Genomic DNA, 13,925 nt, shown 5'->3' with positions numbered 1-13,925 from the left:
TTACCCTTCGCTCACATCTGCCTGGCTGGTGGTAAGCATCGCAGTAGTACACTGCAGTGTGTACCAGTGCTCTGAGTGCGTTTCCCATGTCAGGGAGGATCAAAAATACTTTTGGTCTGGGAGCCAGAAGTACATGTTTGACAACAGTAAAATCACAAAACTTTCCAAAGTCTTTCAAACAGCAAGTAGTTTACTATTTTAACATGGTATTCTTGTAACATTCAGAGAAGCTAGTGTGTCAGTACATGGTGAGAAAGGAATGATTTTCTCTTCAGGGCTTTCTCTTTCAGTAGAACACTAACATTCTGCTTTCATATTGGCATTTTATGCTTTTTGATGATTAAATGAAGTGTTTTATTTTTAAGGTGGCTAAAAATATTTTTACATCTTTGTGCTTTAAACCTTTATACAATAATTATTAGTATTACACTTCACAATCTACTTAAATATCTTGGAATTTTTCACTGAAGACATTTGAATATGTTATTTCAGAATATGGTCTTCGATTGGCCAGCCATATATTTGTAAAGGAAATTTCACAAGACAGTTTGGCAGCGAGAGATGGCAATATCCAAGAAGGCGATGTTGTATTGAAGGTATAGTCATATGCTTCATTATAATGAACTGAAATAGAAAACACATTCTAGAATTAACATATAACCTCCACTTATGTTTGAAGCGGTTTGGCCAGAGAAGTAAAACTGATTGTTTGGGGCATAGGTGCCTAAATTACTAAATTACCTTTATCCATTATTACATGTCAACAGTGATACTTTAGGGGTGTGGAGTTATTCTGAGATATGAATTGCTGCAAATATAAATCATGCATCAGTAGCAGCCACTTTGTAGGTAAATAGGCCTGTCCTTACATACTACATATTAAATATCTTCGACAACTTTTCTAGGTAGTTTTAAATATTTTATTAGCTTGCTAACAAGCAGTAGAATGGGACAAGCTTTAAGGGAGGAGTTTTGGAGTTACTAATTTGGTTTTATCTGACAGAACACAGTATAGTAAAGATTTTACTATTTCAGGAAAGTAGACTACTTTGGTGATTTAGGAAGAAGTATAAAGGGAATCTGCTGGTTCTTGTGAACCAGGAAATAGTTGGGCTATTCCTGTGTATAACAGATCAGAGGGCTATCATTTATACTTTGTCATTTACCTTTCAACTTAGTTTCTTTCCTTTTGCAGATAAATGGTACTGTGACAGAAAATATGTCATTGACAGATGCAAAGACATTGATAGAAAGGTCTAAGGGCAAGTTAAAAATGGTAGTTCAGAGAGATGACCGGGCTACCCTATTGAACGTCCCTGATCTTTCTGACAGTATTCATTCTGCTAATGCCTCTGAGAGAGACGGTGAGTATGAGTCTGTTGAGAGGTTCCCACAATTTATTTCTTAAAGTACTAGAAAGATTTGACATGTCAGAGTGAAAGATAGACATTTTCAAAATATAAAAACTTTTAGACAGCCAGAAGTAGAGATAAGTAAGAGGGGATAAGAGGATTGTGATTTGAGATGTGTTTGGGCAGAAAGATTAGTTAGACTGTATCCAAGTGTGGTAGTACATGCCTGTAATTCACCTACCTGGGAAGTATAGGTATAAGGATGGGCTACTTGGGTAAAAAGTGTGAGGCTCTGTCTGAAAAGTAATGAAAGCATGCAGGGCTGGAGGTATGGCTTAAGTGGTAGCATGCTTGCCTGACAAGTTCAAGGCAGCTCACAACTGTTGACTTGATTACTGGCTGATGAAAACAATGCTTAAATCTGTCATCTTTCATGAAATTATGCTTAGTAGCTATGTGTAATGTCTCTGGTATTCCTTAATGATTTCACGAGAAAATAACATCTTTTTATTTAACAGACATTTCAGAAATTCAGTCACTAGCATCCGATCATTCTGGTCGCTCACATGACAGACCTCCTCGCCGTAGCCGGTCACGCTCTCCTGACCAGCGATCAGAGCCCTCTGATCATTCCAGACACTCTCCCCAGCAGCCCAGCAGTGGCAGGTAATCATACCCTATCATTTAGAATAAAATGCTTCTATTTGCTTGGTACTTGATATGGTTATCTTTGTACAGTATATATGCATACCACATGTACACCTTATATATTAATTTTGTTCTTTAATTTCTTTTGCTGGTACCAGGATTTGAATTCAAAATGTTGTATTCTCAGCTGGCTCTTTACCAGTTGAGCCATACCCCCAACTGGGCTTTTGCTGGTTTTTTTTGTTTGTTTGTTTTGTTTTTTGTTGAACGTGTGGATTTTATTCAAGGATACTCATGAAGGTTTAGAAAATAAAAGTTATGCCGGGCGCTGGTGGCTCACGCCTGTAATCCTAGCTACTCAGGAGGCTGAGATCTGAGGATCGCGGTTCAAAGCCAGCCCGGGCAGGAAAGACTGTGAGACTCCTATCTCCAATAAACGACCAGGAAAAAAACCGGAAGTGGCGCTGTAGCTCAAGTGGTAGAGCGCTCGCCTTGAGCTGAAGAGCTGAGGGACAGCGCCCAGGCCCAGAGTTCAAGCCCCACGACCGACAAAAAAAAATAAAAATAAAATAAAAATAAAAGTTATAGAACCTGGAGGGTTGCTGGTTATTTTGGAGAAGAAGCCTAGCAGACCTTTCTGCCTTGGTTGGCTTTAAATCTTGGTCTTCCAGATCTCAGCCTCCTAGGTAGCTGCTTTTCCAGGTATGAGCCACTGGCGCCTGGCACACCTTAGGCTTCTGAGTTGTTTTGTGTATTTTAGAATCTGTTATTGCCTACTAAGAATGATAAATAGCATCTTTTCCATTGTGTTAGAGGTAATAAAGTGCAGAGTTTTATTTGGGCTTTGAGCCAGACTCCCTGGTTCCTAGTCCCAGAGTTGCCACCAGAAGTAAAATAGGCAGAGCATATATTAATTACATTATGGTAGTTAATAATAGTGGTAAGTTAGTTTCAAAATGGGCTTCTAAATCTGGAATGCAGCTATGTCAGTGTTACCAGGAAGATTAAATGTTTGAGTGAGACATTTCCATCCAAAATACAGGTGTTGAGTCATGTTAAGATAATTGGGATCAAAGACTCCTTACTGTAGAGTTCACTTAATTATGGCAGAGTTGTTCAGGAGTAAGTTCTAATACGTATGCACAGAAGATATATGATACATGTGCTTAAATAGGAGACTTAAGAGAAAGACCTATAGCAGAAGTCTTTAAAACTCTTGGCTTTAAAAGATTGTTTTCTTATATATCTTCTATTACCATTCATAATTGTTTTCTTTGAGAAATAATTATTAGAGAACTGTAAGCATTTTATTTTAGTTACTGTCAATATTGCTTAGTTGCCTCTGGAACCTATATTTAGCATACCCAGTAGGTCAAAAGGCATTGCTGAAACATTCTAATATATCATTTGAACACTTTTTTTTTTTTAATCATTTCACCTGTGGAAATTTTTCATTTTTTGATTGGTGAATTTCAGATTTAATTACTAATTAATTAGTTCTCATCTGATTTTAGCCCTTTGTCCATAACATTGCTCAACATCCACTAAAGACATAGAAATGTAAAAATTTCACTTCATCATTTAAATTATGCACATTGTATGTCCTCTTGGCTTGGGAGGACAACCCTAACTTTTACCTTGGGTTTTAGGTGACATTTTCACAGAATTATGGGTAGAGAGACACTTGGCAGATAATGTAACCATTTCAACACAATGATCACAATGTAATACTTCACCGTTTTAACTGAGCTGCTAGTGTGCATACAGGAAGAATTTTTTCATGCCTTTTTTTTTTAAAGACTGGGCTCAAAATTGTTTTTCATTTCAAAAAACCATTTGTAATGTTTTGGAAAAACGAGTTATTTTGTTCTATACTGTAGCTACAGATCTGCATTGCTTAACAACATAGCCACTAGTCACGTGTGACATTTGAGCATTTAAGAATCCAAATTGAATCTGTAAGAGGTGGACACAGAAATGGAGAGACAGGGTGAACAAGTGTAGCAGTGGTACTCATTAGACACCGTTGGAAGTGAATTCTACAACTAGTGGGAGGGGAAAACAGGGAGGGAAAACCTGGGAAGGAGCAAAGGAAGATGTGATGTTGTCAAAAAAAAATGTAATTACCTAATTTATGAAATGGTAACTCCTCTGTATAACACCTTAATAAATTTTTTTAAGTTCAAATTGAGGTGGATTCTAATTGAGATGGCATTAGATTTTGAGGACAGAACAAAAGAATGTAACTTCATTAGTTATTTATATTGACTACAATATGAAATAATTTAGATATGGTAGATTAAAATTTATTGATTCCTTCTCATCTTAACATGGGTACAAGAAAATTTTAAGTAATGTTAACTGCTCACCGTGTACCTGTGTTGAATAAGGCTACTCTGCAATCTCATGTATTATTGAATGATACCTCCATCTTTTGGTAGCTAATGGGAATGCACAGAGAGGAACAATAATTTTTCCAATGCCAGGTCCATAATAAACTTTGCTACTATGACTGTATTTTTCCATTTCGTTTTTGTTATATAGATACTTAACCTGCTTACATAGTTTTGTTCTTAAACGATTCTACTTCTAATTGCTAAGCAATTAACAAATTTTACAATATTTTGTCAGAACTGGTCCATATTGAAGTTGTCTTCCCTTCTTCTGCCCTGTTCTTGCACAAGGGACTTTTCAGAATCTCTTTAAGCTTTTTTGTTTTCTATTTTAATACTATGTAGTCTCCGGAGCAGAGAAGAGGAGAGAATTCCTAAACCTGGAGCTGTTTCAACTCCAGTAAAGCATGTAAATGATCACACACCCAAAGCAGTGGAAGAAGTTACAGTTGAAAGAAACGAAAAGCAAACACCTACTCTACCAGGTAAGCGTAACAAAATACCAAGTGCAGAAATGTTTGTAATCAAGCTCTAGTAATTATCAGAACTCAAAGATTTCAAAGATGCAAATAGTACTACCCATATGTACATTTTTTTGCATATATAAACTTTGAATGTTTTCCTTATCGATAGAAGGCTACTTATCAGTAACCTTCCATGAATGCTCTTATTTTTTTCTAACAGAAAATATTTGGTGAACAGCCACCTGGAGTAAGGCTCCTTTTCTGTACTGATTATCCTTAATAAAGACAAACTAATTTTTAGAGGACTGGAATCAGTAGAACACTTGCCTAGCAGACACAGGCCCTGTGTTCAATACCTAGCATTCCAAAAAGAAAAGGAGAAATGTTAAGTTGGCTTAAAAAATTTAAAAAGTTTTACTGATTAGTACTGTTTTTATAAAAATTTTATGATGTATACTTTGTAAACTCTATTTGGAGGCTCTTAAGAATTTGCCAAGGTCTAAAATCAGTTGCCCCAAAGGCCTAGAGACTGTTTCTAATGTGTCACACTTCCTTCTCTCTTACCTGTCTTGCTCTGCTTGGTCAGTAGAAGAAATATGGATTCCTAAAAACAAATTTATTATGATGCAGAATAATGGCTACATTGTTAGTTTCTGGTTTTGGTGGTACCAGATTTGAACCTCAGAGCTTCACATTTGATAGGTGCTCTACCACTTGAGCCACGCTAGCTCTCTGGTCTTTACTTTTGTTATTTTTCTTATTGGGTCTCACTTTTGGCTGGGACTGTCCTCACCACTTTCCTCCTGTTGTGCTTTCCACATAACTAGAATAACAGCACAATTGCACCCAACTTTTGCATCAGTTCAGTTGAGGTCTTGTGAACTTTTTGCCCAGACTGGCCTCAAACCACAATCTTCCTAATCCCAGCCTCCCAAGTCATTTGGATTATAGATGTGAGCCAGTGCACATTGCTTACATTAACAGTCTTATCAAAGAAAAGTTCGGATTCTGTCTTACTCTATTTTCCTTTTGTGGAGAACATCGAGTTTTCAGATCCGAATAGCTTGGAGCTATGGGAAGCACATGGGACCCTATGACATGCGTACTATTAACAAAGACTGCAGAATTTATAACTGTGACAAGTACTCTGTGTCCTCTGCTATATATTCTCCTTATCTCTTTTTTTGCTGATGAATCATACTTGTGTTTGTATAATTGTATTTGGTTTTCACTAGTTTCTAGTATTGTTTTTATTAAATGATTCCTGTATGGTTTAAATTTCCTTTCACTTAGAACCAAAGCCTGTATATGCCCAAGTTGGACAACCAGATGTGGATTTACCTGTCAGTCCTGCTGATGGTGTCCTGCCTAATTCAACCCATGAAGATGGCATTCTTCGGTATTGTAGCTTTCAAATTGTACTGTCCTCTTTGTCTATTAGTAAACATTTTTCAGAGGGAGAATTTAATTAGAATAAAAGTAGTATTGCATATACTTTAAAAAATATCAGGTCATCTAAAAATATTCTAAGGGCTTTCTCTTATTTAGCAGTTTTTTATGTTAGGGTCAGATTATAGAGAAAGGGATTTTTTTGGATGATTTCTTATTCTCTCCTATCTAAATTTTAGGTTAGTATAAAATGTTTTCTATTCAAACATCATAATTTCCACAAACATTTTGTGTGCCCTAGCATTAAACAAATAGGCAAATATATAAATAAATATTTCTCAATTTCAGAACTTTTTTTTTAGTTGTTTGGTTTAGTAATTTGAGTAGTTGTAATTTAAGGGAAAAAAGACTTTAAAAAATACCTTATGTTTGGAATGATGAGCCTTTTTGGTCAGGAGTGTACAGAAGGGAAATGTAAAGGGTAATTTGTAATTAAAATATTTTTGCTTAACCAATGTCTTCTAAGACATCTTTTTAGTGTTTGAGGATGTCACCGAGTTTCAGCACTACTTTAGAGGGACTCTGCATGTGTCTAGTTTTTCAATTCTCTTTCTAACAAGGATGAAGCAGGGATTAGATATTTCCGAGTGATTGTAAGATACCTATTTTAAAATTCAGAGTATTCCAATGTAAGTGAACTACCTGTGACCTGCCAGGAGCCTGCCAGCTGCAAAGTTGAAAACCGCTGTCAAAGGAAGAGAGATTATAGTGCATCGGGGCCTGGCTCTGAGTTTCCAGTAGTAGTAGAACAAGCTACTTTTGTGCCGCAGTGTCTGCTTCTATAAGATGACACTTTTTGTGCTGGCATGAATTGTTATAGGGAAAAAAATGAAAGCTTTATTAAAACCACTGGGAATGCTTCATACATACATGTCATGTCCAGGAATCTTACTTGAGAGTTGAGAAAGTACTGTTTTATTAAAAAAATTATCAATTGAGTTACATAAAGCAGTGCTTCCATGTCAAATTTAAATAATTCTAACACTTTGTTTTTCAGAAGTTAACAGTGCTGTTAATTATAGTTATAATGCTGTTTTATTTGATTAATTAGTATGTAGAATGTTTTATTCTGAATATAGTTTTTACTATAGCAGCTTGCTGAAACTTTTCAAGTTTCTACTAATTGTTTCAAATGAAATGTCTGTTTTTACAGGCCCAGCATGAAATTGGTAAAATTCAGAAAAGGAGATAGTGTGGGTTTGCGGCTAGCTGGTGGCAATGATGTTGGGATATTTGTAGCTGGTGTTCTAGAAGATAGTCCTGCAGCGAAAGAAGGCTTAGAAGAAGGCGATCAAATCCTCAGGGTATGTCAGTATATCAAATTCACATGGATCTCTAGAAGATGACTCCAGACCACACCAAATCTAGTTGTTCAGGCTCTTGAACAAGTTAAGCTTTCAGACAGAGTATCAGGTCTGACTTGTATTAGACAGGTCACTTCTCAGTCTTATATTTGCTCTTATTCACTGCCATGTTGTGTTACTGTATGGTATGATGTTAGAACGTACAAGCAACAAGTTGTACTGAGATTTTTTTTAATGTTCAGTTCAACATACAGACTGGCAAGATGCCACAAATCTCAGCTTGCCAGATAGCAACATGAGGCATTCTTCCTCCATGGGAGTGATCTTTGTAGTAGTTGCTACACAACCTCTGGAACTTTCTTTACCCCAGATAATGGCTCAGATACAAAGTGGGGACACTTAACACATGCACATATGAAACCACCCTGGCTCTGTAGCTGCACACTTCACAAGAAGCTGGATCACTCAAAAAAGCCTGGGAAGCCTGGGCTAGATAGGGGTCTCTCAATGATGCCTTTCCTTTTCCCGTTTTTTCCCTGTCCAAGGGAACTCTGTTCCTCCTTACTTCATTTTACCATGAACAGGGTTTTCTAGCAATGATACTATTTTTATCTGCCTCTCACGTCTCATTTTAGAATATCCAAATCTCCATTTGATTTCTGTAGATCAACTGTATCCCATTTTAATTAAAAGATCAAGTCAGTCATGAGAATTCCCTCATTCTCTCTATTTTGCTACCTCAAAGTGTCGCTGCTGCCTCTGTTCTGGTTTGTCTGCTTTCACAGGACCTCCTGCCTGTATGAATTCAGTCTCCTGTCTACTCTAGAAACCCACACCTTCGTTCCTTCTCTTCCTTCGTCCTCTCTTGTTCTTCATCTGTTGTCCACTGTCCTGTTTCTCTGCTTTGTTATTTAACTTATTCAAGGGATGGTTGAATCCCTTTCCTTATTTCCTTCCAGTCACTCTGGTCATAGGTTTCATCTTAACCACTGTCATCATTGATGAGTACAACCTCAGCTGTCATCATACATCATTTTATATATCCTTCTTGAAGACTGTTCTTCCTTATATTCACTATCTGTGTTGTAAGGGCTGGAGGCGTTGCTCAAGTCGGGAGGCACCAGGGCCCTAGTTCAAAACCCACTAAAAGTCTAGTACTAGTAAAAGTGAAAATCAATAAGTTCCTATAAAAGTGAGTTGTTTGGCTTTTGATTTTTTCTTTTTAATGTGGGAAATTTCCAAAAGGCAGAAAGAAGGACTAACCCTCCATCCCCTACCCCATGGTGACATTTTGAGAGATTTCATTTTGGTACCTTGGAATTTATGATACAAGTAAATTAATTGCAAGTAAATAGTGAGTTGTCTACTTACAGAGTTGCTGTTACAGGATCACTACAATGCATTCTATCATTTTCACATCCTTGTTTCTTTTGATTTCTTTTGTAGCAACTAGTAAAAAGTAGGGCTATGTTGGAAATTCATAGAATTAATAAGATTTGAAACCAAGAGATTTCACAATAATAAAAGTTGTCCTTTTTGGTCCAAATTAGTTAAATTTTACAATAGATGATCTTTAGTTCAGGATACATTGTCACTAAATTCACATCTTTATTTACTTGGTTTCTGCTTATTTAAAATTAAAGCTTATTTATTTTCTCCAAAACAAAATAAGTTTTTGGGGGCCTGGGAATGTGGCTTAATGGTAGAATGCTTGCCTACCATGCATGAAACCCTGGATTTGATTCTGTAGTACCACATAAATAAAAGAAGCTGGAAGTGATGCGGTGGCTCAAGTGGTAGAGTACTAGCTTTGAGCAAAAGAAGCTCAGAGACAGTCCACAGACCCTGAGTTGAGGCCCCATGACTTGCAAAAAAAAACCCCAAAAACTAAGTTTTTTTTTCCTTTTAAAAGTGTAATATTTTCAACTAGGTAGACTCTGAAATGTACTTACATTCTTAAAGCAGTCAAGGTTCATGTATGGACTCTTACTTTAATAGGTAAACAATGTAGATTTCACCAATATCATACGAGAAGAAGCTGTTCTTTTCCTCCTTGACCTCCCAAAAGGTGAAGAAGTGACCATATTGGCTCAAAAGAAGAAGGATGGTAAGATATGCTCAGAGAATGGAGAAAGTAAACTGGTAGGAATTTGGAGGACTTTTATAGAGTTTTTTTTAAAGTAAATTGGAGCTGACTATGGTAGTACAAGCCTCTAATGCCAGCACTTAGTAGGAGCATAGGGCTTCCTGGGGAGCATAGCAAAAGAAATAAAAAAATAAATCAGTGATAATTAAATGTGTTGCTTTCTGAGATAATTTTATTTAAGTTTTTTTAGAAGCACACAGTCTTGACCATCAGCACAGTACATTGATAGGCCCAAGTAAAATACCAGTGAACCCTTTACAAAAGTGATGAAAAAAATTACCTATCAGAACTATAGAAAATACATAGCCCTTCCAAATTTTATGCTGATGTTTTCTGAGCAGTGCACTCAGGTGGTTGTGCTACAATGCATACATTTTATTACTGAAAAGGAGATTTTCCAGCCTTAGCACTATTGACATTTTAGCTCAGGTAAATCTGTCTGAAGGGCTTCTTTGTGCATTGGGTGTTTCAGAACATCCTGAGCCTCTCTCATCATAGGAGATGTTTTTAGTGTACTTTTTCTGCCCCTTCAACTCACGGTTGAAACATTCACCGTGCCTGCACATGCTGGCAAGAGTGTCTGGGGAGCGGAGGGGAGCGCAGTCACCCATGTGGGAAAAACTGACTTACAATATGGAATAAGGAAGTGGTGCTGTGGCTCAAGTGGTAGAGCGCTAGGCTTGACACAAAGAGGCTCAAGGACAATGCCCAGGCCCTGGGTTCAAGCCTCACAACAACAACAAAAGAACATTTAGTCTTATTTCAGGCTGCGAAGGTGGATCAGTGGTAGGGTGCTTGCCTTGTATGCATGAGGCCCTGGATTTGATTCCTCAGCACCACATAAGCAGAAAAAGCCAGAAGTGGCACTATGGCTCAAGCAGTAGAGCACTAGCCTTGAGCTGAAGAGCTGAGGGACAGTGCCCAGGCCCAGAGTTCAGGCCCATGACCACCCCCCCCCCCAAAAAAAATGGAATAAATAGAAATGATATGAATAGAAAGTAGACCTGCAGCATTGGTGGTACTTCTGAGTATCGAACTCAGGGCCTTGGGCTTGCTAGAAGGCACTTGATTCTTTGAGCCAGGCCTCCAGCCCAGGTATATGACTTTGTGCAAATTACTTTGATATGGTTCTGCATCATTTTTCTTAAGTGCATAATGAGATGCCAAGTGACCATTTCATGAGGCATGGTGAATGTGATAGATGGGAAGAAGTCCTTGCATAACACCTGATGAAGGAAAAGCTGGGCATTTGCTGGATCGGGGTATTTTCATAATGTCTTGTTGTGGGTCGATTATTTACCCACTATGTATTGATAATTTGTTTATTTTGATTTCTTTTAGTTTATCGCCGAATTGTGGAATCAGATGTAGGAGATTCTTTCTATATTAGAACCCATTTTGAATATGAAAAGGAATCTCCCTATGGACTTAGTTTTAACAAAGGAGAGGTGTTCCGTGTCGTGGATACCTTGTACAATGGAAAACTTGGCTCATGGCTTGCTATTCGAATTGGCAAAAATCATAAGGAGGTAGAACGAGGCATCATTCCTAATAAGAACAGGTATGGATTGAATAACTGATAGGAAACTGCAATCTCCTTGGGGAGAATTTGGTAGTAGAGAATTACTTTTCATTGTATTAAACTGAAGCCTGACTGACTTAGTTGTATAAACCCCTATTATTTTATTGTAATGTTGAATTTTAAACCACATGTGAACTTCCACACAGTATTTTGAAATTTCATCTTATTGTGGTTCTTTGTCCATATTGGGTTTTAAATAATTTTTAAAAATATTTATCCTGCCGGGCGCTGGTGGCTCACGCCTGTAATCCTACCTACTCAGGAGGCTGAGATCTGAGGATCACGGTTCAAAGCCAGCCCGGGCAGGAGAGACTGGGAGACTCCTATCTCCAATAAACCACCAGAAAACCGGAAGTGGCGCTGTAGCTCAAGTGGTAGAGCGCTCGCCTTGAGCTGAAGAGCTGAGGGACAGTGCCCAGGCCCAGAATTCAAGCCCACGACCGACAAAAAAAAAAAAAAAAAAAAAAAAAATTTATCCTTGGGGCTGGGAAGGTGGCTCAGTGGTAGAGTGCTTGCCTTGCATTCATGAGGCCCTGGGTTTGATTCCTCAGCACCACATAAGCAGAAAAAGCCAGAAGTGGTGCTGTGGCTCAAGTGGTAGAGCGCTTGCCTTGAGCTGAAGAGCTGAGGGACACCCAGGCCCAGAGTTCAAGCCCCATGACTGACCAAAAAAAAAAAAAAAATTAAAAAAAATTATCCTTTCTTGCATAGAGCTGAGCAATTAGCCAGTGTACAGTACACACTTCCAAAAACAGCAGGAGGAGACCGTGCAGATTTTTGGAGATTCCGAGGACTTCGCAGCTCCAAGAGAAATCTCCGAAAAAGCAGAGAGGACTTGTCAGCCCAGCCAGTTCAAACCAAGTTTCCGGCGTATGAAAGGGTTGTTCTCCGAGAAGGTAGTTTAGTTTCTGTAGATTAACGTAATATCTTTAATGTTAGTATGTTTAAGAAAGCAAAGGGTAAACTATATGGTTTTTATTTTAATTTCTCCCCAGCTGGATTCTTGAGGCCTGTAACCATCTTTGGACCAATAGCTGATGTTGCCAGAGAAAAATTGGCAAGAGAAGAGCCAGATATTTATCAGATTGCAAGTAAGTAGCTTCAAGACTGAATTCAGGTGAGCTTGAAGCTCTTTACCAGTTAGCTCCCTGAAAAGGCTGGATCTCACCCATTCATTTAATGAAAGCAAAGCTTTTTGTAAGTGAGGAATTTGCAGTTTTGCCTGCCCTGTCTTTTAATCCAAGGGAATCCTGTGTGATTTTTGTCCCCCTTCTACCCATTCCCTTCAGTGAGAAGAAACACTGTTTATGAGATTGGCCACATCATATAAAGACTGCTTAGCACATGATCCTCATTTATTCTCACAGTGACACTGGCAGTTAGGAGTTTAGGTATTTATACTGAATGAAACCCAGGGGCCTAAGCTGGTTGACTGTATTCTAAACTTTCCTAATGAGCAAAATGAGACGTCATTGATCCCAGCTCTCTGGCTCCAGTTCAGTGCTTTTAATCATTAAACAGAAACACTGAAATATATAAATACATAAAGAGGGCAATAAAGGATGGTTGATGCTGTTAGTAGTTACCACAAACATTTATAGTAATGTGAAATGCAGAGACTGTAGTAGCATTAGTACTTTGCATGTCAAATATGTTTTGCTCACAGAGCCTTTGTTTCACTAGCTTGGGTATTCTGTAATTTATATATATATAGACTTAATCATGACCAATCTAGCTGGCTTTAAATTCCATGCAAAAATTTAAACTGCATTTTTCTAATTACAAAAATACCACTATGAAGCTGGACACGGGTGGCTCATGCTTATAATCCTAGCTGTTCATGTAAACTGAGATTTGAGGAGTGGTTTGAAGCTAGTTCAGGTATGTAGGAAAGTCTGAGAGTCTATACTCCATTTTTTTTTCCCCCCAGTCGGTCGTGGGGCCTGAATTTGGGGCCTGGGTGCTGTCTCTCAGCTCTTCAGCTCAAGGCAAGCACTCTACCACTTGAGTCATAGAGCCACTTCCGGTTTTCTGGTGGTTAATTGGAGATAAAGAACTTTTCTGGGGCTGGGAAGGTGGCTCAGTGGTAGAGCGCTTGCCTTGCATGCCTGAGGCCCTGGATTCGATTCTTCAGCACCACATAAGCAAAAAGAAAAAAAGCCGGAAGTGGCGCTGTGGCTCAAGTGGAGTGCTAGCCTTGAGCTGAATTGCTGAGGGACAGCGCCCAGACCCAGAGTTCAGGCCCCACAACCGGACCTCCCCCCCCCCCCAAAAAAAAAAAAAAAAAAAAAAAAACTTTTCTGGTAGAGCGCTAGCCTTGAGCTAAAGAGCTAAGGGACAGCGCTCAGGCCCAGAGTTCAAGCCCCATAACCAAAAAAAAAAAAATAGAACTTTTCTGTTTGGGCTGGCTTCGAAGCATGATCCTCACATCTCAGCCTCCTGAGAGGCTAGTATTACAGGCATGAGCCACCAGTGCCCAGCTATGCTTCTTTTTAACATTTGCTAACTACATACTGTTAAAGATCACAACAATATCTTTTTTTGATTGCTTTTTATTTGGTTGATGATAAAGTTGTAAGTAAATAAT

At 38.3% G+C, this 13,925-nt stretch overlaps 1 protein-coding gene across 8 annotated transcripts in view; it reads left to right on the top strand.

The window, feature by feature from the left end:
• Tjp1 (tight junction protein 1) overlaps positions 1-13,925 on the top strand; it is a 188,219-nt gene that overhangs the window by 149,246 nt on the left and 25,048 nt on the right. For all 8 annotated transcript variants that reach the window (XM_070043126.1, XM_070043125.1, XM_070043122.1 and 5 more), the window contains 10 exons: positions 493-596; positions 1,196-1,364; positions 1,871-2,018; positions 4,739-4,878; positions 6,151-6,256; positions 7,460-7,610; positions 9,609-9,717; positions 11,098-11,317; positions 12,050-12,234; positions 12,334-12,429. In XM_070043126.1, the coding sequence (XP_069899227.1) occupies positions 493-596; positions 1,196-1,364; positions 1,871-2,018; positions 4,739-4,878; positions 6,151-6,256; positions 7,460-7,610; positions 9,609-9,717; positions 11,098-11,317; positions 12,050-12,234; positions 12,334-12,429 (1,428 nt within the window). The remainder of the gene's footprint in view (positions 1-492; positions 597-1,195; positions 1,365-1,870; positions 2,019-4,738; positions 4,879-6,150; positions 6,257-7,459; positions 7,611-9,608; positions 9,718-11,097; positions 11,318-12,049; positions 12,235-12,333; positions 12,430-13,925) is intronic.

This window comes from Dipodomys merriami, unplaced genomic scaffold (genome assembly GCF_024711535.1).
Source record: "Dipodomys merriami isolate MVZ:Mamm:240054 unplaced genomic scaffold, mDipMer1.0.p SCAF_33, whole genome shotgun sequence".
Taxonomy (NCBI): Eukaryota; Metazoa; Chordata; class Mammalia; order Rodentia; family Heteromyidae; genus Dipodomys; species Dipodomys merriami.
This window is presented reverse-complemented; position numbering and strand designations above follow the sequence as displayed.